The sequence below is a fragment of the Perna viridis genome, chromosome 13, assembly GCF_037379345.1.
Source record: "Perna viridis isolate PV_CMFRI_1.1 ecotype Kerala chromosome 13, ASM3737934v1, whole genome shotgun sequence".
Taxonomy (NCBI): domain Eukaryota; kingdom Metazoa; phylum Mollusca; class Bivalvia; order Mytilida; family Mytilidae; genus Perna; species Perna viridis.
Genome location: NC_142457.1, coordinates 5699192 through 5722747, shown reverse-complemented (window position 1 = coordinate 5722747; position 23556 = coordinate 5699192). Strand labels below are relative to the sequence as shown.

The 23556-nt window shown below is 32.6% G+C and overlaps 1 protein-coding gene across 1 annotated transcript in view; it reads left to right on the top strand.

Annotated features, from left to right (window-relative positions):
* The window catches only part of LOC148599364 (epidermal growth factor receptor-like), a gene marked incomplete in the record, with an annotated part of 178995 nt that overhangs the window by 146365 nt on the left and 9074 nt on the right, over positions 1-23556 (top strand). Inside the window, 18 exon segments of the mRNA XM_088557629.1 lie at positions 306-413; positions 764-875; positions 1613-1630; positions 5246-5410; positions 6616-6818; positions 7868-8076; positions 12538-12882; positions 14134-14388; positions 14679-14812; positions 15096-15258; positions 16121-16234; positions 16623-16907; positions 17409-17472; positions 17951-18042; positions 19096-19171; positions 19573-19719; positions 20271-20368; positions 21718-21822. Of these exon segments, the coding sequence (XP_088413755.1) occupies positions 306-413; positions 764-875; positions 1613-1630; positions 5246-5410; positions 6616-6818; positions 7868-8076; positions 12538-12882; positions 14134-14388; positions 14679-14812; positions 15096-15258; positions 16121-16234; positions 16623-16907; positions 17409-17472; positions 17951-18042; positions 19096-19171; positions 19573-19719; positions 20271-20368; positions 21718-21822 (2693 nt within the window).

Here is a 23556-nt window from a genome sequence, read left to right as displayed (position 1 = left end):
TTTTCCAAAATTTTAATATTATGTCTATTTTCTGCTACCCTATCTACCCTTTTTTTTGGTGCCTATCCTAAACATTTGATGGCCATTTTGGCTCATGCTGTGTTAAAGTCTAGATTGTACCCATTAAATCAATGTAAAATGTTTTTGGAAAATTTAACTTTTTACCTGACTAACTAACCCCTTTTTTCTACTGGTAGCAGGAAACAAGAGTGTTATTTATTTTGGCTTAAGTAACTCATTATGCATGAGGTAGTAATAAATACAGCTATAACTCAAATTCCTAATTTGGCAATGGTTTATTTCAGGACATTTGATAAAGGATACTGAACAGAATGTTTGTGTAAGAAACTGTCGACCTGACATGCATGAAGTGAATGGGACCTGTGTGGATAGTGATGGACCTCGTCCTAAAAGTAAGAGCAGTCTTTTGAACCAAGTGATTTAGTTTGAATGCCACTCTTTAACTTCTGGTTGGTGAGCCATTCAATATTTTCTGAGTTTACAATTTTTCTTAAGAGAAATCAAATGTCTGATAAATGTCATACAAAAAACAAAACATTCTGTGTAACTTTTGATCAACCTGATCATGTTTTCAAAGAAATGTTACTAACTGCAACAAAAATAAAAAAATAATGTGAAATCTGATGTATACTTTTAGTGACTTCAATTCCTTTGTTGTTTAACAGATGATATGAACCTTTGACTTTGCCTTTAATCTATACCAAGTCTGTTTAGGTTTTAAAAAAAATATGTTATTTTTCAGCTTGTTTGGGTAATCCCAAAGATGGCTACATCACTGCAAAAAACATCAAAACTTTTGAAAATTGTACAATTATTAATGGTAACATCATCTTATTGGAGGCTTCTTTTGATGGGTAAGATATCCAGACCTTCAAGGTCACATGGTTAATATTGTAAGAGAGAGCAATTATTTGTGTATGTAACAAGATGTAAGAAAATGTGACTTCATACACATACATGTTTTTGTCTTCTAGATTTTTAAAAAATACACAGACAAGGGCAATGGGTAATAAGTGTTCCAAAATACACAGACAAGGGCAATGGGTAATAAGTGTTCCAAAATACACAGACAAGGGCAATGGGTAATAAGTGTTCCAAAATACACAGACAAGGGTAATGGGTAATAAGTGTTCCAAAATACACAGACAAGGGCAATGGGTAATAAGTGTTCCAAAATACACAGACAAGGACAATGGGTAATAAATATCTGTTAAATGTTCCCTTGACATCTTGCCAGGGTCCCCCAATCTTGATATTATGGGGAAATAATTTAAAGTGAAATAAATGAGTTTTTGTGCTGGGAGTAGATATCCTCAGTCCAGAAATACATAAACAAATCTAGATAAATCTAGAGTTTTTGAGTAAGAAATAGTCATTCTTTAAGATGAAAGAATACTGGTTTTTTTTTCCTAGGCCATTTTCAAAAAAAAGGGGGGAAAATTTGCCTTAATTTTTTTTTTTTAGAAAAAAGCAAAAAAACAAGCAGAAAAACTTAATGAACACTTACTTAGGATCATTATTATAAATTAATTAAAAGGGGGGCTGAATATAAGGTAATTAATTTAATATAATGTAATAATTATACTTGTAGCCACAGGAGTAATACTAGGTAACACTGAAACAAATATTTTATTTATTTTGTCCTTGATTTTAATTGCTTAATGTCTATTTTTAACTCGGACTGGAAGTTATTTGGTGAAAGGCATAAAAAAATAACAAGTAACTCATAAAAGTGTTTAGTATATATCTGTTTGTATCAGATTGACAAAATTACTGATGACATAATATTACATGGTATTAATGACTTTGTGAATTATATGATGTGTATTGGTTTATCTTCTCCTTTGTGTATCAAAGTTTTTTTATGTTGCATGAATGAGTTGGGCTTAATTATACAATGTATTCCAATAGTCACTGGATGTTTTGTTGATATGATAAAAACTGGCTTTATATTTCAGTGTGACTTGTCATGTGACAAATGATATTTCTAATTAAAAAAATACAAACAAAAAGTTTTTCATTTGGTATATATATATATAATATCTTTCTGTTAACCAGTGATAAATTTGATTCAAGTACACATATTTATGTTATCAATTTTTTTAAGAATCTATATTTTCCCTACAGATCATTTGATTCATGAGTATAAAATTTAATTTTGATTTATCTAAATTGTGTTTAAACAAAATAAAATGTGTGAGTTTCATTTGAGCATCACAGGTTTTAATGGAATTTTTGTAATGGTAATTCCCTTGGTTTAACCAAACCCTAAATAAATGAAATTTGGTTCACCATTAGTGAATTAGAAAATAGTGCTTCACCAATATTTTAAAACAATGGATAAAAAATTATTTTTCTGAAATAGACTGTATTTTTCTCCACTGCATTGTAAGTCACATATGAAACATCAATCCACCTTAAAGATTGGAGTTATCAATATAGTATGTGCCCCTTTTTGATTATTTATGCTCCTATTTCATTCATGTTAACTGAAAGTCTAGTGACTATGGCATTACCAATACACCCACTGCCCACCCCCCTCCAATGACAAAGATAGATAGCTGGATAAGCATTAAAATGTGATTATACCATTATTAGTGAGATTTAGAGTGATACGATGTAACTCAGGCCTGAGGGGCAGTTTATGAAGTTTATTAAAGGGGGAGATTCAGATCCAGAAATTTATAAAGGGGTGGGGGCTATCATATGCTCACTTTTTAACCCTGTTTTGTACGAAAGAAGTGTTTTTAACTAGAAATGGATGGGGTATATTTCATATTTGCACATTTTAAGTTAACATTTTGCTGTAAGAAACAAGTTTAAACATATATCTTACCAGTAATGGATGAATGTATTTTATTGCTTACTTATGTTGCTATTTATCATAGTCTTGGAATATTAAAGCTTCCTTTCTGCATAGATTCGTTCCCAAATTACACAATGCATAGAGTCGTTCACGAATTACCACAACAACTTATTTATGAATTTTTGTTCTGCAGTGGAGATTTTTTTTTTCAATTTTCTTAAAAAAGAAATGTCTGTATTTGACCATATTGATTTAGAACTGCATTTAGTCACTAAGTTTTTGACAATTACAAGTAGCCTGTTTATAATATCTCCTTCAAGAATTAAAATTAAGTTAATCAGTGCAGTGGAACTCATCAAAACCAACAGTTTAAATTCATCTTGTTCTAAGCTACCTTTTTTAACAGTGGATTCAGCTTAATCACATACCTGTTAATTGGATGGTACAATGTATCTAAAAAAACAAAACCATTTCCCATCTTTTCCGTGTAAAAAATTTCTCCTCATTGCATGATTTGTTTTCTTTTCTTTACTCAAAAATGTTTGTAGATGGATAAAACAACAATACATTGTTTGATGAATTCTTCAGTTTTCTTATGAAATTTATTTTTAAAACAATATTTTCTCTTTGACTACACCTTAAGGCATTTATTAAGACATCAAGGAAGAGTATATCCCATTTTAGAAGTGAAAACATTGGGTATTTTCCCTTAAAACGATGATTTCTGTAAAAAAATTTAATGGGATTCCACTGTATTTTCTAATCTTAAAACTACATAAGATACCTATCTAAATTGAATGAAAATTTTAGAAAAAAGATAAGTTTGAACAGGTTTCCCTTTACTTTTAACATGAAACTAAGAACAACTTGTATATTCTTACACCAAGATATAGTCCTATATATATGGGAAATATTCCCCTATAAACCTTTCCTCTTGAACTTTGACCTCAAACTTTACTTATACAATTTTTATACATGGAAACTTATTTATGCATGAATCACTGACTTAGTAAAAATATTTAATTGATTTATTTTCATGACCATAAAGAAAGAGTTTTCAGTCTGTCTGTCCACCATGTCTTTTGATTTTTGGTGTACTTGGGCTATATTCAATGAACATGTGGCCTTGTAGTTCAAACATTTAATCTTAAAATCAGTTTAAGTAAATGTAACTTTAGAAATCAGAGCTGATAGAATATGAAATAAGCCAATATTCTGTGGTTAATCTTCAGAATGTATTGGAAGTTTGAAGTGTGAATTGGATGTATTTTGTGGTCAGTTTTTGTCTTGACGAATTTTTGTCAAACTGTTTTACATCTTACTGTATGTGCATTGTTCTGTCTTGTGATAATTTAGAATGACATGGGTTTTTTTTCTTAAGTTCTTCAAAGTTTAGATATAAATGAATTGTTTTGAAATTGCTATGTTCCTCTAAAACTTCAATTCTTTATCCACATGTTTCATGTTTAAAGTCTCATTTTGACTCCCACACAGTCGAAACATACTTGATTTCTATTGTTCAATTGGTAAAATATTCTTATACTGTAATACATATATCAGGAATTATTTATCGGTAATACAAGTTTTATTTTATTTTATTTTTTTTTGTTTTTTGTTCATGAAACAATTTTAACAAAAGTTCAATGAATGGAGACAGGAAGGAGGATCAAGTGAGTTGTGTTTTGGGGATCATTATGGGATTTCTGATCCAGTGGGTCCCCCCCCCCAATTTAATCTTCAATAAGTCCAGGAGGAAAAGAGCCCTCGAACTGCTTTGTCCATCACACATTTATTTGGTAATCTTCATTCTTTTTTGGGGCCATACTGACTCAATTGAATCATTGGTAATTTAAGTCAGTGATTTGACACATAGCTCCCACCTGAATGATTCCTGGCATTTTACATAACAAAACAAAGAATATGATTTTCTCTATCATGGAGAAATATGCTAAAGTACACACAGTACAATAAGCTTTAGGCTAGTTAATGCTTTATGTTGCACAAGCATAATTCTTTCCATGTACACGAATTTTGAAAGTTCAAATTTATCTTTTCAAAAATCTGCTGGAATCAGCTCCATACTGATTATTTTTGGTTCCAAAGAATTTTGTCTCTAGATTGCAGGGTAAACGAGTATCAGTATTTGTTTAGAATCAATGTCTTAGACTGTTAAGTCATGCTTGGCTTCTCCGCCACTTTTAACCTTAAGCTCTGTGTAGCAATGTAAAAGCGCATTTGAAATAAAAACATATTGAAGCAGCAAATTTATGTATCTTTTTTTATGTTGAAATGGAAATGATTCTACCAATAATGGGTATCAAGCATTTTTTGTTCCCTTACAGAAGAAGTTAATCTGTTTTCTTTATATGGTCTGCAAATTATTAAAATTTTTAAATTGTGTTGTCTCCCTTTTTTCAGAGATGTTCAGTTTAAAATGCAAGGAGTGACAGTGGAGGATCTAAAAGTGTTTAAAAGTGTGAAGGAGGTGACAGGTTTTATCATCATACAGTCTAATGATACAAACTTTAGAAATCTCTCCTTCTTATCTAACTTGGAGGTTATCCATGGGCGTGAAGTTGATGCGTAAGTAGTTCATTGTTGCAAACTTTGGAAATCTTTCCTTTTTGTCTAACTTGGAGGTTATCCATGGGCGTGAAGTTGATGGGTAAGTAGTTCATTGTTACAAACTTTGGAAATCTCTCCTTCTTATCTAACTTGGAGGTTATCCATGGGCATGAAGTTGATGCTTAAGTAGTTCATTGTTACAAACTTTGGACATCTCTCCTTCTTATAGGTGTTCACCAGTCACACATTTTGGACAGGAAGTGCTAGTTCACTTCTTGGAAAATGTGTTATGGTCAACGCTTTTACAGGCTGATAAAATATCAAAAAGGAAACATACAATTCTGATTCTGTTGTAAATAGTGGCAGTTAAGGAGTTATGTCCCCTTTTTCAGTATGTAAACATTTTATTTTATTGATATACCAATTTACAATATTTTAGCAGTTGACAAATAAGCAGGGAAAATGGTACTTGTTAAATTAATATTTGTTTAACTAAAAGAACTCTAATTATTACCCCTGAACAAAAACTACTATATTAACAGTAAGTACATGTAAAATTGACAACAATTATTATATTTTAATTCAAAAACACCTGAAAACAAAAATCACAATATATTGTTTTGATGATTTGAAATCATTTTTTTTAAGGCAGATCAATGCTATCAACTGTCAATCAACTACACCATTTGTAATTCACCTGTATGTTTTAGTGTATTTTGATACACGTTGAAGTAGTTCTGTAGTTAGGGTCGTTGCTAAAATACTAAATTAGGTTATACAAAATGAACAATGTTGCTCAATAATGCTATACTATTCAGAACTTCACAAAAATCAAAATTATACCAAGCTTTGCATGCAAGGCCAACAATAGATGTTCAGTCAAACTGGAATAGGTATTAGACAGGCCCACACATAATGGGTCAGGGAAGTGAATTGAAAGTAGCCTTTAAATTGAATTTAAATTAAGATATAGAATGCAGAATCAAAGAAAAATAATAAAGAATTATTTACTGTATCTAGATCCAGTATGCTAAAATATTTTTTTAAAAAATGGACAACTGTTCACCTGTCCTATCTTACAACTTTCAGCTATCATCCCTTTTCTAATGACTGTAACTCATATAACATGTATTTAATTGGATACATATAGTTGATTCTGGAACAGCCAGTTGTTTGTCTGTTTTCATAGTGTTACATTATATTTTATCCATTTCTATTTTCAGAACACAGAGTGCATTGAATGTAATGTTTACACCAGTACGTTCTCTGAATCTTTTGTCGCTGAAACAGATCAAGAATGGACACGTAACACTGGCTTTCAACCGCCATTTATGTTACGTTTCAGAAATAAACTTTGGCAAATTTTTTGTTCATGAGAATATACAAAAACTTAGATTAGTTAACAACGCACAACCAAAAGTCTGCAGTAAGTATTTTGACACTGACAATATGGTGTGACAAACCTTTTCTACCAATGTAAAACTTCTGATACTGTTTAAGTAGCATTGGTTAAAGTGTTCAAATGTTATAACACAACAAGTGTGTGGTATTATACACATACTGCCTGTAGTTGAGGTTGGTATACTAGATTACCAAAAAAAACGAAAAATATTGCTTCAGAAAAACTTCCTGAGGAAGGGTGGTATACCATCCTAGTATACCAATGAAAAAATTGGGAATTTTGTATGAAGTATACAAAATTGGAATTACCTTGTCCAACAGTCCATCCATTCATTTGTCAAAATTTTGTCACAGTTAGCTTCTCCAAATGTCACCTGAAAATTATTTTTATTTTTTTTCAAAAGAAGAAATTGTGTTATGTCAAATGCCACATATTGAAGAAAATTTTATACTGCCACTGTTTATTTGAGCTGTCAAAATGCTTTGAATATTTACAACTGATTTATGGTGACTGACTGAATACAACTTTTCTGTTTTGACATCACAAACACTACATTGTTTTGAAGTTGCCGGAATGTCTCGTCCTCATAGAATAAAAAACATTGTTTTCCTTACTTAAAACGTCCATATTCGTTTAAAATTTTCTCAGTATAATGACAATAACAATGCACTGACTTTGATACATAAATTCAGCTTGAACTGTTGTAAATGCCAGGCAAAGCCTCAGATTTTCTGGTGGTTCTAAGCTTCATCGGTAGATCAGTTTATTGTCAAGTCAGTGCACTGTTATTGTCTATATAAACCGATAGTTGTAAGTTAGCTGGGATGATTTTCCTTTCATAATGTATAATTCCTATTTATTCTACTCATCTCTAAAAAGTATAGATCTAAATGCAGAAATGATTATCATTATGTAAAAGTTTATATAAGTAGGCTGAAAAAGCATCATTGTTTGGTGGATATTTCTACACCATGAATCACTTTATATTTGGCAGTGTCTGACTTTTATATGGAGTGGTACTTAATTATCCCTGAAACAATATATGTTGATGGTCATTGTTATGTATTTTTCAGAGGCTCTTGGAGAAGTTTGTGACCCAGTTTGTTCTGATGATGGCTGCTGGTACAAAGGCTCAGAGTATTGCTTAGAGTGCAGAAACTTCAGGATAGACAACAGTAGCAACATGTGTATAAATGATTGTTCTGAAGTGCCTGGATTATATCCTGTTGGTAACTTGTGTAAATTCTGCGATCCGGAATGTGAACTGACATGTTTTGGTTTGGTAAGTGAAAATTAATTTCTTTATTTTGTTTTTTTATGTTTATGTGTATCTTTGGTCACATGTTTTTTTTTTCATTACTTTTTCAGCCATAAATAATCTTTTTATTGATATCTTTGTCATGAAAGTGAATTTCTTTCCAAATAATTTTAGGTTATGAAACTAACAGTAGTATTCATCTGTCCACTCTTTTTCCCCTGCCTTCACAGAGGGACATGGCAACCATCTGTCACTTTCCTCCCTTGCCTTCACAGAGGGACATGGCAACCATCTGTCCACACTTTTCTCCTCTGCCTTCACAGAGGCACATGACAACCATCTGTCCACTTTTTTCTCCAATGCCTTTACAGAGGCACATGGCAATCATCTGTCCACTTTTTTCTCCACTGCCTTCACTGAGGCACATGGCAACCATCTGTTCAGTTTGTTATCCCCTGCCTTCACAGAGGGACTAAGCAACCATCTGTCCACACTTTCCTCCACTGACTTCACAGAGGGACATGGCATCCATCTGTCACATTTTTCTCCACTGCCTTCACAGAGGCACATGGCAACCATCTGTCCACTTTTTTCTACACTGCCTTTACTGAGGCACATGGCAAACACCTGTCCACACTTTTCTCAACTGCCTTCACAGAGGGACAAGGCAACGGTAGCTTTCCATCCATAATGTCTTGTGAACAAATATCCTGAAACTGCTTGATGGATTCCTTCCATATTTGGCATGAATTATTGTTCATACTATACATCCTTTTTATTTCATAAGTTTTTATATGTTTTGAAGCCTCTAATCCCATTAGCACTGCAGAAAATACTGCTACATGTACTGTAGCAATCTCTTTTGTCATTTGTATGATTTTTTCATGAATTTTCAGTAAACATCTTGTTTAACCAATGAAGTCTATTCTGAAAAGACAACTGTGAAAATATTGAATGTTTTTGTGAGGATGTTAATATACAGTTATTAAATGGGTTGGATGCAATATACCAGAATATTTGTCCTGAGGTGCTGAGAATGATCAAGTTTTCTATTGCACGAGGCCAATGTTGGCCTCGTGCAATAGAACACTTGATCATTCTCAGTACCTCAGTGAGCACTCCATAGTTTTGTAACCTATGCCATATTTTGTTCTGTGTGTGTTTTCCTTATGGCGATTCACTGGTAAAAAAAATAAGAGCCGTGCATACATGTATATATCAAATGAAAGCTAATAAAACGAACTTTTCAATACATGAACTTATTAGAGAAAAAAATACAAACACAAGAATAAATGTCACCATGGAAACCACACAGAAATCATGTAAAAATGCATAAAAACTGACAAAAACATACCCACTTTAAGCTTCAAAATGACAGATTTCCCACGAAAAATACATTTTTTTACTGATTTTCTTGCTTTGGACAATGAGCTTTTTGAATAATCACATTACCTATGGGCATCGCCAGTTAGATTTTACCTCCAATTCCACTCACCAATTTGTACAGGGTAAAAAATTCACTTACTTTCCTTTTCACATGTTGGACAGGCAGCCATTGAAAATAGTTCCTTACAACAATGAAAGTAAATGTAACATAGCAAAACACTTGCCCTTGTTTACTTTTCAGAAAAAAACAACAAATAAAATAATATCTTTATTTATAATCACCATAGCAACCATCAACCATCAATTTTCAATTATTTATTTTTTCATCCCTAGCCAAAATTGCGAAACTAAATGAATTTGTGGAATGCTAGCATAAGCATTCGGCACATTTTTTTTTTATTTTAAAGAACCTCAGATTCAGATTTAATTTGGAATAATTTGATATATAATATGCCTAAACAGTGTTCACAGATACATGTACATTGTATGAATTAAAAATGTATGGCACCATCTGCATATCCATACAGGTATACACGTTGCATGTAATAAAGGTCTGCATGTCAGTCTATCTTTACATGCCTAAAAGATATTCTTGACTTTTTAAAAAATGCAAAAAACGACTCTCTTAAGGAATAAAAAGGTTCAGCGTACTATTTTCTTTAATGAAAATGGATATTTATATCTTAATTATCTAATTATCAATGCTATTCCTCAACAAACATACTGTTTAGGGAAAAAAATTATAACTTTACTTCAACTGCTTGTTTCCACCTGTCAGATTTTTTTATAAGAGGCCAAGCAAAATATTGCTTTAAAAAATACATTTGATATATACATGTATGCACGACTCAATTTTTTTACCATTGAATCGCCATAAGGAAAACACACACAGAACAAAATATGGCATAGGTTACAAAACTATGGAGTGCTCACTGAGGTACTGAGAATGATCAAGGTACATGACATCATAAACGTTACCACGACGTCATCTTCAGTACTATTTCTCACTGTTGAAAAATGCCTTCTTAAGGACCTCTGAGAATCGCAGGAGAGCCACTTTTTTTACAATACAAAATCCACAGAAGCCTGTCCTACCTTGGATATTGATGAGGTGGTGGAACCAACTGTTCAAAGGTTATTATATGAGACAGTGGTTTTAGCTGTGCAGGATCCTTGTATCATTCCATTCCGGCTTCGGCCTAAAAAAGAAAATAACTAGGACAGGACTTCTGTTCTGAAGATTACAATGAGTCGCAAGAAAATATCATTTGTAATTTCGCACTGCTATCAAAGTTAATTTCAGCATGCTTTATGCATAAATGCAAAACTCCAAGGCCCTGCATATCTATAGCCAAGAGAATGGGACTATGCATTTCCGTCTCAATTAAGCACAAAAAATGTTTCTTTAGCATCAAGGACTTTAAATTATATACGGAATGCACAAGAGCAAGTCGTGGACCAGCCCCTGGATCATTAAATGAAGGACTAGTGCTTTCAACAACAAAAACCAAGGTTGGTCCAAGTAACCTGTCATTCATTCTGACATGTCTGAATATCAAAACTCCAGCATTAATGCACTTATATTAAAAAATGAACAGTGTATGTGACAGCATGCAAAAACTGAATGAAAATTCAATGTTGGAAGACCAACAATTTGTGTTAGCATTTAATAATATATTGGGACTCGGAAATGAAGTTGGTGTAGAAACAGACACATCATATAACAACAGGATAGCGTTAGGCTATGAGGCAGGAACACAGGCCTTTGGAGAAGAACACTGGGCGAAGCTTACCAATCGTTTCGTCTGTTGCAAACAAACTTTGTTCCAAAAGGAACAAAAATTGTAATCATATGAATAAAAAATTATGTAAAAAAAAATTATGGTACTGATGAGTCTATTTCCTCTTGCAAAACAAAAGTGGCCCGCAAAAATTTAGAACATATTCATAAGACTAAAATTTTGAAAATAAGATCAGTAACCTCCGATGCATGCTCGCAAGTTGGGAAAGTCGTTAGGAACTGTTCTGTATCTTTCGGATATCCCATACAGCTTTACCATTGTTTCGTTCATAAAATGCATACAGTTCAAAAAAAGATGCAAACAGTTAAGATAACCTCGCCTCTCCCATCAAACTGCGACAGAAACTTCTTTAGACGAAAATTGGCAACTTGTATAATAGGCAGAGTGTGATTGGAATTGGTACGCATTAAGAAATTAGTAAATGTGGACAGATTTGTTGATCGGGCTAATACAGCAATAAAAAAACATAATTCCATGTTTCAGTAATCGTCACCAAAACTGCAGAAGAAATTCATTTGTTTGCTGTGCCCATTTGGCTAAATATACTACAAAATTTTTGCCGTATGGGAAACATTTGTCACTTAACAGAGAAGACGAGTCAAATTTAATGCAATCACTTCTAAGGTCTCTATCTTTGGATAATTTACATTAATAATGTTTTATTACCTAATTTGTCTATGAGATATAATAAAGAATGGAAATGAGGAATATGTCAAAGAGACAACCATTCGACCAGGAATAGGACATTGACCGCTCCATGTTTACGAATTGGCAGACGAGAGTCACATCTATGTTTTTACACACGAGTTTTTTTGTGTGTAAATTTCAATTCAATGAAGCGCTTAAAAAAGTTCAACTAATCAAAAGGCTTAGATAAAGGTCGTTATTGGGTCAGTGCAATAGACTCCTCAAGGAGACTATTGCACCGTGCAATAGTACATCGACAGTGCAATAGATCGCCCTGTCCTGAATAAATTTTGAAAATAGACAAAAAGATGTGCATCTTTAATAAACAAGGTAAAACCGTATAATTAGATAATAAAATATTTTGGAATAAAATCTTCTATGTTTCATAAGAATTCACTGTATAGAAACAATGTATTTATGTTGTCATTTTGTAGGTTTGTGACAGAATAGTGGCTCTTTTTTTTTGTCTGCTATAAAGCATAAATACGAATATACCCCGTGATTAAATTCAGCTCAAGCCCAGAAAACTAACACAGTATCCCTTTTCATGTTTTACATAGTTGCAAGGACTGGTTTTTAAGATAAGTAACATTTTTATCTTATTTTTTAGGGTCCAGAAAGTTGTGACAAATGTAAACATGTCTCTGTTGTTGGCATTAACAAAAATGGAAAAGAAATCACAAAATGTTTGGCCAAGTGTCCTGCCATGTTTTACCCCGATGAAAATAAAGTGTGTCGTCAATGTCACAGTTTCTGTGATGAAGGATGTTCTGGTCCATCAAATACTGTAGGACAGGGAGGATGTACCAGTTGTGCTGTCGGCATTGAACTCACCAATTCCAAAGAGAAGATGATTACAAACTGTATGGACCCAAAACAAGAGTCTTGTCCAAAGGGTTACTACAGGAGTTCTGTCCCTTTGTCAGAGAAAAATAATCCAATGTCTGGGAAAATAGTAAGGATTGCTATTTATGTATAAGTCTACCCCAGATTTTTTACTTGATTTACTACATTTCTGTTCTTGAAAATCCAGATTAAAATTTCAAGATATTCCTTTATATTCTTCAAAATTTCTGTTTTAGTTGCAATGTAGTTTTTTAATGTATAATGAAAAAAAATATCACCCATACCCACTTGTAGGGAAAATGTAAGCATTGAAGAATATACTGTGAAAGTACTTTTATTCGTGGATACTAATTTTCATAGATTACGGAAGAAACACAAGTTCAGTGATTCTTGAATTCGATGTTTTGAGGTTTTTAGTATACACATCAATGATAATTTTGTTGGGAACCAAATTTCGTGGTTTGGTCTACCCACAAAAATCATGAAAATTGGTACCTCATGATCATTGATCCTTTCACAGAATTTTGGAAACTGCTAATTTTCCATCATATTTAAGTTTCACTCCATCTTATGACTGAATATTATGGTAAACAGCCATTTATCTGTCCACACATTCATGATAAAATTTCTACAACCAGCTGAGTTTAATAGGGTGCTAATATTATTAGGACAGGTTCAATATCCTTGTCAATGAGGACATGCAATTATTGAATTAAATTTGATTGTTTATTTCTCATGTAGGCAAGATACATTATTTTCCTTAAACTAAATTGGTACTGTGACTTCGTTAACGTTGATCATCTGCAGTCTGTAATTTAAATTATTGCGAACTAAATTAGGCTTTGATGAACAGAAGAATGTTACTTCTTACTTAAATCGATAAGAAGATAAATTATAAGGATTATTTGTAATATTTTACTAGATTATGGGAAATAACCAACTTTGGGCAGTTAACACTTCATTTAAACAATCCTTGAATACCCTCCTGAAGCAAAATTTGCAGGTTTACAGGAATCAATTTGTCTGTCCTTGTAATCTTGTACTAATATAATTGCAATTTTTAAGTTCTTTAAGAACTTCGAATTCAATATTTAATCACAGTTCAAATTCAGAGCTGTACAAAACTTGAAAGTTGAGTCATTACTTGCCCTAACTATTTAGGGTTTGACCGCTGTGGTCATATCATGCTACACACTGCAAAGCCCATTAATTTTAATATACCAGTATGATTGTAAATTGCATCAAATTAAAAGGATAGATTCCTTTTGTATTACAAAGTAGTGACACTCCATCTATGGTAGGCGTTGTAGTTTTCACCTGACATAACATTTATTGTAGCAATTTGTTTACCATTTTTCAGGTGTGTAAGAAGTGCAACGAATTGTGTGAGGACTGTACTGGTTCTGATGCAGCTCACTGTATTGCGTGTAAATATCTGAAACAATTTGACCACTGTGTTAAAACGTGTTACTCATTCTACTATCCTGATAAGAATAGCATTTGTCAAGAATGTCATTCACAGTGCCGTGATGGTTGTTATGGACAAACGGCGGGACATTGTATAGCATGTAAAAACTTCAAGGTGTATTCCGATGATATTGACAATGCAGATCGGGTAAGTTTACATTGTTGTTATGGTTAAAAAATGTGGAGGCTTTTTTTATAATTAAAAAAAAATTAGCAGGAAAAATTCAGCTTTCTTCACTTCTTATTCATTAGTGGCTCCTCAGTACCAAACAACATGAATCAAGACCAGTGCATTGTAAGTGCATAATTTGTGTAAATATTCATCATTTGCCACCACGCTACACATAAGCGGATTTATTTTTAAAACCCATTGAATGTCAGTTTCAGTTTGTTTTGAATTTTATTATAGTATTTCTTTTTTATTTATTTACTTTTTAGTTTAATTGTACTGATGAGTGTCCTCCAGAGAAAAGCCATCATGTTGAATCTGAAGATGTTAATGATGAAGGATTAATTGTGTGTGCTGATGCCAGCCATCCTTCTGTCCAGGCTAGACTACTTCAAAATAGAGAGTAAGTTATACCTTCCCCCCACATGGTAGTTTCAGAGGGTGCAGGGTTTTCAATCTGGCTTCTGTGAGAATATTTTGTTAATATCATGTTTTTTGTTTGGGGGAAATATACCAATAGTTAACATGGAATCCCCTGTTCAGTCAGATCAATATTTTTAGGGTAAAACAAGATTATATTGTCTGAACTCAGTATTTCATCAAAGCCTTCTCCAATAATAGGGAATGGAATTTGCCTGTCAAGATTTCTCGTGCCTTCAGATCAAAGTTTCCTTTCTAATTTTCAGTGCTGAGAAGAAGAGAATATTAACTATTGCTTTACCAACAGCTGGAGGTGTCATTTTGACTGCCCTTCTACTGGTCCTATTTGGCTATTATTGGAAACAGAGAGCCAAGTCACAAGAGAAGACAGCCATACTGACAGCCAGAATGACTGGTTATGATGATGAGGTTAGTTTACATAGTGACCATGGAAACTTCTGTCATTTAAAGATGCACCAGCTGGAAATAGAATAGTTCTGGTATTATTGATATTGTATCTGATAGGCAGTGTTCTAGCTTTATGGCAACTAGAATTGAGAGGTAGGGTAATATTTTTACCATTTTTTGCAAAATCTTTCTTGAAAATTAGTTTTTTGTGGTTTATTTATGTAGAAAATAAAATTATCTATCGATTGATACCAAATTTGAGATGTTTCAGTTGAGCAATAACTTGTAGAGTAGAATTGATCTGACTTCTATGGAAAATTTAAAAATCCCATTTTTTGCATTTTTGGATAAATTCTGACTATGAAAATCATCAAAATTCATCAAAAGGACCCCAGAATTATAAATTGTGATGATACTAAACAGAAAATACCAAATAAGTTATTTTTTACTGAAGCATAAATACTCTAGGGGTTTTGACATTGAAAAATGCCAATTTAAGCGATTTTTTTTTTGCGGGGTAAGGGTACATTTTATTCATTTTACCCAAAACCCTAAGTGTTACTGCAACGGTATTGGTACCATTGTAAAGCTGAGACATTGGGCTACATGATGATACATACATATGTAAGTTTACTTCCTTTTGAAGAAAGAAAAAGTTCGTAGAATCTAAATACTCAAAAAAATAGATTTTGGCCTCAATGCGGTATAAAAGGTAGCCGAAAAATACAAAAATTCTAAAGTGAATTTTTTGGCGACAAAAATATTCTTAAATGGGAGGTATAAGGGTACCTGAAAATCATATTTTTGTTGATGAGTAGGGGGTGCATGGGGGGTTATTTCAGCCCATGTACTATATTTACTGATGAAAAAAAATATTTTGTAGCCAATAACACCTACAGATGCTAAACCAGACATGTCAAGTTTGAGACTGATTAAAGAGTCAGAATTACGCAGGGGAGGAATCATTGGATCTGGTGCATTTGGTACAGTGTATAAGGTAAGAAAAGATTACAATCAGAAAGTTTATGAAAATTTGAAGGGCACTTTTGTGTACTTATTAAATTAAGAGTGATAGTAGATAGAACTATCCTTAATCAGTCATATTCAGGGTTCCTTTATTATCAGATAACAAAAACAATATAGCTAGGCAATTAGTTTCTAAGGTTAATTTGTAGTAGTAATTTTTTTGGCATTGATTTAGATTCAGAGTTTTCACTAACTATTGCTGGAAATGGCCAAAAACAGCTATTAACAGGTCAAACCTTAGTAATATTGCCTACAGTTGTAAAGAAAAAACTCAGTTTTAACAGGCCAAATGTGTGCTTGAACCATGCAATTTGGCCTCCAGTCGCTTCTTAGAAAAAAAGTATTGGATGTATTTACAGGGATTCTGGATACCAGAAAATGAAAACGTGAAAATCCCTGTTGCAATCAAAGTTCTTCAAGAAGGGACATCACCCAACCAGAACAAAGAATTACTTGAGGAGGCACGTGTCATGTCCAGTGTTGACAACCTTAACTGTATTAGGATTTTAGCTGTGTGTATGACAGCACAGATGATGTTGATAACACAGTTAATGCCCCTTGGTTGCTTATTGGATTATGTTAGGAAACACAAGGAGAACATTGGATCTAAAGTTCTCCTCAATTGGTGTACCCAAATTGCCAGGGTATGTAAACTAAAACATTACATTGTACTTTGTTAAATTGTAAATTTTGAAGCGCTGCTCTGCCTTAAAACCAGACAGAAGCTTAAGATTAGTGATTCATTCATTTCTTAATCCCCAAATATTTTTTTTAATGGATATCCTTTGATAGGTCTTATAAAAACTAAAAGTGCAAATGAAAGTTGCCCACTGGAGACATTAACCCTAAAGATTTGGTTACATTCTATTACAGAAAAGTATAGGAAAATTTCCTACCAGAATTTTTAACTTTTTTAAATTTAAACTGATTACATCGTAATATTTTAATTAGAACAGTATGTTAAAACTCCTACCCTGCATATATTTAGTTTATAGTGTTCAATGAATTTGTTTTACTCATTATTTTAGGATATGGCTTGTTTAGAGGTTTTTAGTATTCCATAATTTATTTACCTCACTATTTTAGGGTATGACCTATTTATAGGTCTTTTGCATTTCATGATTTTTTTATTCTCTTTGTTTTAGGGTATGGGCTATTTAGAGGAGCGTGGTATTGTTCACCGAGATTTGGCCGCAAGAAATGTATTAGGTGGGTACTTTGATTGCACGTTTTACCTGTCTTTCAGACTATAACAAACTGTATTATTCATAACTCAATTTTTTCTGGCCATTTCAGATTTTTATCTTGCAGAAGTGACTTATATTTTTGTAAGCAAAATGACAAAGTGACAAAGTAATAATACATAATCTTTATATCACTTGAAAAAATCGCCTTTGTATAAACTTTGTTACAAACCTGATATTAACTAAAACAGTTCTCAATGGTATTAACATCTTCATACAGCCAAAGCCAGTAAATACCAGTTACATCATTTTCAGTCATGAATTTTTTTGTTGTTGTCATAAAATGTAGTTTTAAGTTCCTCTTTGAATAAATTTTGGTTTCATGTTGAAATTTCAAAATCACATGAAAATTTTAGAAAGTATTTAAATACATAGTGAACTTTGATCACAGTAATTCTAGTTTTAATAGTACATAAATGTGTTTGTTTCTATTTCTATTTCAGTCCAAAGTCCAGGACAGATAAAGATTACAGATTTTGGTCTGGCTAAACTTTTAGATTATAATGAAGATGAGTATGTAGCTGGTGGAGGAAAGGTTGGTACTACATGTAAACAAAGGGAGGTAACTTCTAGTGCTTGAGTTAAATCTTCTAAAATTTAACCGGGTAAAAAGGTATTATTTCAATGTTAATACCTCCACTGGATGAGACAGAGGTATATGAGGATTCTCATAAGTCTGTCTGTCTGTCTGTTCATTTGTTACACTTTGGCTTTTGAATCATTCAACCCAATCTTTTCAATCTTTAACATTATGCTTTGAACTATTGAGTACAGTGAAATCTGTCTAAACCTAACCCTAAAAAAACTAAACTTTGTCTACTCCAGACCATCATGTCAGTTTAAATGTATTTTGAATCTGGCTAAACAGAACTCATGTTCAAATCAAGCAAATTCTACGGTCTGAAAGGGGTTCCGTTTAGACAAGTTTCCCTTCAGATATTTGGAATGCTTCGTTTTATATGTATTTTCAAGAGTTGAAGGTCCAGGTTCCTGTGTCATAAAAAATCTCAAATTGACATCTTCCTCATAGTTGTCCTTAGCTCAAATTTTGACCAATCAGTACACTCGAATTGGAGATTTGAGGAAAATCTCTATTTGAAAGTTTTTTTGTTTTTTTTTATAAAACTAGGCCCAAGTATATGATCAACAAATCAATTTCCTCTGATATTAGGGGTTCAAATTTACTTTCCATAGTTGAAGGTCCTCAACTTCTCCAAAGTTTGAATTAAACTTGGAGAAAAATTATCTTTAATAAAGTGTCAATGAAAAGGGTTAAAGGTACAGGACCTACATAAATGACATTTCTTTGGTACTACTAGACATGGGTTAAATATTTAAAATCTTGGAACTTAGACCCACACTAATTTTAACCACTGTCTAGTTGTGGAAAAAAAAGGTCTGTAAAGTATATAGAACTCAAGTAGCTAGATTTTACAACTTCTGACAACTACATTTGTCCGTATAAAAGAATAAGAAGTTGCCTACAATACACTGACATATAAACTATAACTGTGTTAAAAGTTGATAGACTGTAAGATAATTTTAATGTTAAGACCTAAATTCCTTAAAATTCTCATTCCAATTTCAGATGCCAATTAAATGGTTAGCATTGGAGTGCATACAGCATAGAGTATTTACCCACAAGAGTGATGTCTGGAGCTTTGGTAAGTACCAACAGACCTGTATGTAGAATATTCAGGATGTTGCCGGACTTGGTAGGATTTGAAATGTTTCTTAACTGATACAAAGGGGAAAACAATGATTCGTTTACTTGTTCATTGTAGGCATAACTTAGACAAGTAAGGCCAAAAAATAGTCTTGTTACCTGCATCCAGTAGGGAAAAAAATTGGTAGGTAGGTAAGGAATTTTTTCAAAAACTCTTTACATTGAGTTAATGGGTAAACAATCTTGATTTTAATAGTGCTTGAGCCAAAATGGTCATAAAATGTTTAAGGTAGGTGGGGTAGTAGGAAACGCATAAATTATTTTTTGGCCTAACATAGGTATTTGAACTGGTTACAAAGTTACTTCACACAATATGACTGAATAGTTTCTGTTTTATAGGTGTTACAGCATGGGAGTTATTTACATATGGACAAAGACCATATGAGACTATTCGAGCCAAAGATGTTCCTGAACTGTTAGAGAAAGGAGAAAGACTTCCTCAACCAAATATCTGTACTATTGATGTTTATATGATCATGATTAAATGTAAGTTAAATCTATTAATGTTCCCCCTTATACAAAAAAAAAATAAAATTTTGGGTATATTTGGCAATCATTTAGCATCCATACATCTATCAATGAACCAAGGAAGCATGACTTCTCCTATTTGAATGTTGGATATCATACGTAGATGTGCATGAAGCAAGATTTATTTTAGTGGGATATGTTTTAATATGTCATATACTAAACTTAAATACTATTAGAGAAATTCAGGTTTTTTTTGTAACCACAATGTTTGTCTCCTTGGAAGGTAGCACCTTTTCGTTTTTCATTATCATACCCTCCTACAAAGTAGCCAGGGCATATAGCTTCGCCCAAAAAGTACCTAGGGCAAATAGCTTTGCTCTTGTCTAGCCTTCTGTTATTTCGTCATTCAGTAGTTTTAGTATTTGTGTGTGTGTGCAAATTTTTTGTTTCATAGTTATAACAATTCAAGCTACAAAAAAGGGACACTTATCATTAGCTTTGATAAGATTATAAATCAATCAAGAAATTGACAAGAATACATAAATGTAAACTTTGTTTTTTACTTGTAGGCTGGATGTTAGATGCTGAAAGTCGTCCCAGTTTTATTGAGCTAGCTGGAGAATTTGCTAAAATGGCGAGAGATCCTGGACGATACTTAGTAATACAGGTGAATACAGGGGAAATGACATATGAAGTTTTCATTTTTAATTCAGGTTAACTTAAAATTTTGCTTAAGCTTTTACATAATTGGGTGAATCTGATTTTCCCAACCTGCTAAGCATTGTGACCAGCTTGGGAGAAATTGTTTGCAGGTTGCAACTCTATTTTTTTTATTGAGTTTACATTTCATTTGTGCATTAAAATTGTCTTCTTCAAATTTTTTTGCCCTTAGGCCATCATAAAAAAAAAGTACTAGATTCTCATAATTAAGGACAGGCCATGATTTTTTTTTATCAGATTTTAGTGAAAAATGCTGTCAATTTGGACCTTTATTGGGAAATATAAAGTAAAAAATTTTCTGGCAGGGTGAAAAAATTGTGTAAGGAGGGGGTGAAAATCTAGCCAATTTTTTTGTAATTTTTGCCATATCATGTTGATTTATGAAGGAGAAAATTTAGTTTGTTCAGGGGTCAAAAAAATGTTTCGACCAATTACGCTTTACTTCAATAGCCTTTATTATACCCCCAACAAACAATTTTGGGGAGTATATAGGAATCTCTACATATGTCTGCCTGTCTACTTTTCTTGTAAATACAACTAATCCTTAACTGCTGAAGGGATTTTAATGTCATTTTCAAGGAATGTTTTATATTATATGTAGATTTGCACAAAGAAACGTAATTACTGTTTGAGGACTCTAAAGGGGGAGATAATTCAATTTGAGAGTTAAACATGTTTAAACCTCAAAGGGCAATTCCTCCTTTAACTGCCCTAATGATTTTGAAGAAATTTTATACGAGGGTTGGGCATCATATGTAGATTTGCATCAAGGAATAAAATTACTGTTGAATAATGCCAAAGGGAGATAACTCTACATGCTTTTTATATTTAAGTTCATTTGAAGTAGAAGGTATTCTTATTGTGAGCTTGCTCACAGTATTTCTAGTTTGCTTTGTCATTGAATCCAAACTTGCTCCACCAAGAACATACCAATATACATTGTATCCAGTTTTAGGGAGTTAATGTGTTTGCTCTTAAATGGCAAAATAAAAAAAATGTCTTGTTTTATGTAATAATTTTTAGGAAGGTTAGGCATCATATGTAGATGTGCACTAAGGAATATAGATGCTTTTGAGGGACTCTGAAGCTCTTCTTTTGAACCTCTGTATTGGCAATTGAAGAGTCATGGATAGAAATTTGTAATGGAGAAGACTTTGAGATACAGGTTTGAAACCTTGAATTGATCATAATAACAAAGAGCATTTTTCAGTCTTGGTCACAAACATTTGCATGTGAGGATTAATACATGAAAACAAAATATTGTGCACATAAAGTGGAAATTCTTTACTATACCAGGGAGATGTGAACAAGAAAATCCCAGATGAACCAGAAATCAATTATGCACCCATCCTCATCTTCACAAATGAAACTGACTCGGGTGTTGAAGTTGACCCGTTAGAGGTATCCATTCCATTTGGGCATGTCCATGTCTTACTGCATGCCCTATAACTGGTCATGACAATGTTTAATGTGTGCTCTGTCTGTGTAGTCATTACAAAAATTTTTGCCAGTATAGAAGCATGATCTAGAGTTTGCTAGTTACCATGGTAACTATTATGTATTGTTTCCCTCAATAGCAGGAGTTTTTTTATACCTACATAGTTTTTTTTTTCAGTTTTGAAAAAGTAATTGCCTTTTTGCTTTTATTTTGCTCTTAGACATAGTACCGCCATAAGAAATGTTTAATCATGTATTCCAAAACAATTTGAAAGTGGCACACAAAGTTCTGGATCTACATCAGTTAATTCTCAGTTAATACCATAGTCTTTATACAGTTAACTGAAAAATAATAATGGTTTAAATAGAGCTGATGTCACTGCAACTTTGACCAGGCTCCAGTGTCACCTTGAAAAACTACTTATGTCTGAGAATACTCTTAACTGTATGTGCCTTCAGTAAATTCAACGAGTTTGATTGGAGTTGCCATGAAAGTTAAAAAAGTTCTCAGACTTTTAAATATTTATTCAAGTTTTGTGGCTCTGGGGTTAGAACTTCTGCTATCTCTTTGGTGGTGGTTTAACCAATACATTTTTGAATGCAATATCCTAATGTTTAATTTTGTAACCATATTGTATGAAAGTGGTTTATTTAATCACCTGTGGTTCTTATAGTTGCTAGAACTCATGTTATGAACAACTCTGTATACACCAGTATCTGATTTGAGTATCCTTCAGACCATTGTATTAAATTTGACTTATGCTCAGATCTTCATCCATTCCTCTTGGCAAATTCAATGTTTCAATTATGGCTTTATGTTACCTCAGCTTGACCATTTTATGGGCTTAGTGTTTTGAATTAAACAAAGCATACCCTATGCTTCAGCTGCTCATAAATTTTCAAAACTTTTTACCAGTTTGGAGGCTATGTATTTAGTAAACCAAAACAGATTTACACTGAAACAACTCTGTCAAAGCAATTTTATATATATATATATAAAAAGTATATATTTTATAAGTTGGACTAATACAAAGCAGGATCTGTTCAATTGGTCATTCATTCTCATTCTGAAATCCATAAAAAATCTGACAATAATTAACCAATCAACCTTATTAAATAAAAAGATGGGGAGACATGTGTATGTACAAAAAAGGAAATAAGCAACCAAAAGATTTTTAAGTATAAGTTTTTGTAATAATCAGGCAAAATAGGAAAAATCAGAAACATATGTGTCAAAAATTCAACAATCTGACCGTATTATCACTCAATAATGCTTTCTCTATTTGAAAAAAAAAACAAAAAACAAAAAAAAAAAACGTTTTTTTTAGCTCAACATCGCTGAATTTGCTCAGAATTTTTTTAATAGAATGTTAGAACAATGAGGTTTTTGACAGTTATCTGCCCTTGAATTGTTCATTTTCAGTGCATTTAAATGAAATTATAACTTATTTTACCAAAAAGATCTGGAAATCTTTTTTTTCTTGATTCTGATGGTGCAAAAAATCAAAAGGTGGGTCTTTTTTCATACAATATTTCACCCACTGCCAGAGTCTTACAGAGACTGACACTTAAGTATGATAGAATACATTTTCCCCCATCTCGGTAACTGTGAATCTCATTTTTAACATGGCTATTCCCTTCTTCTTATAAAAATCAGACAAGAGGTGATTCTTTCATGTTAAAAAAAACACCAAACTC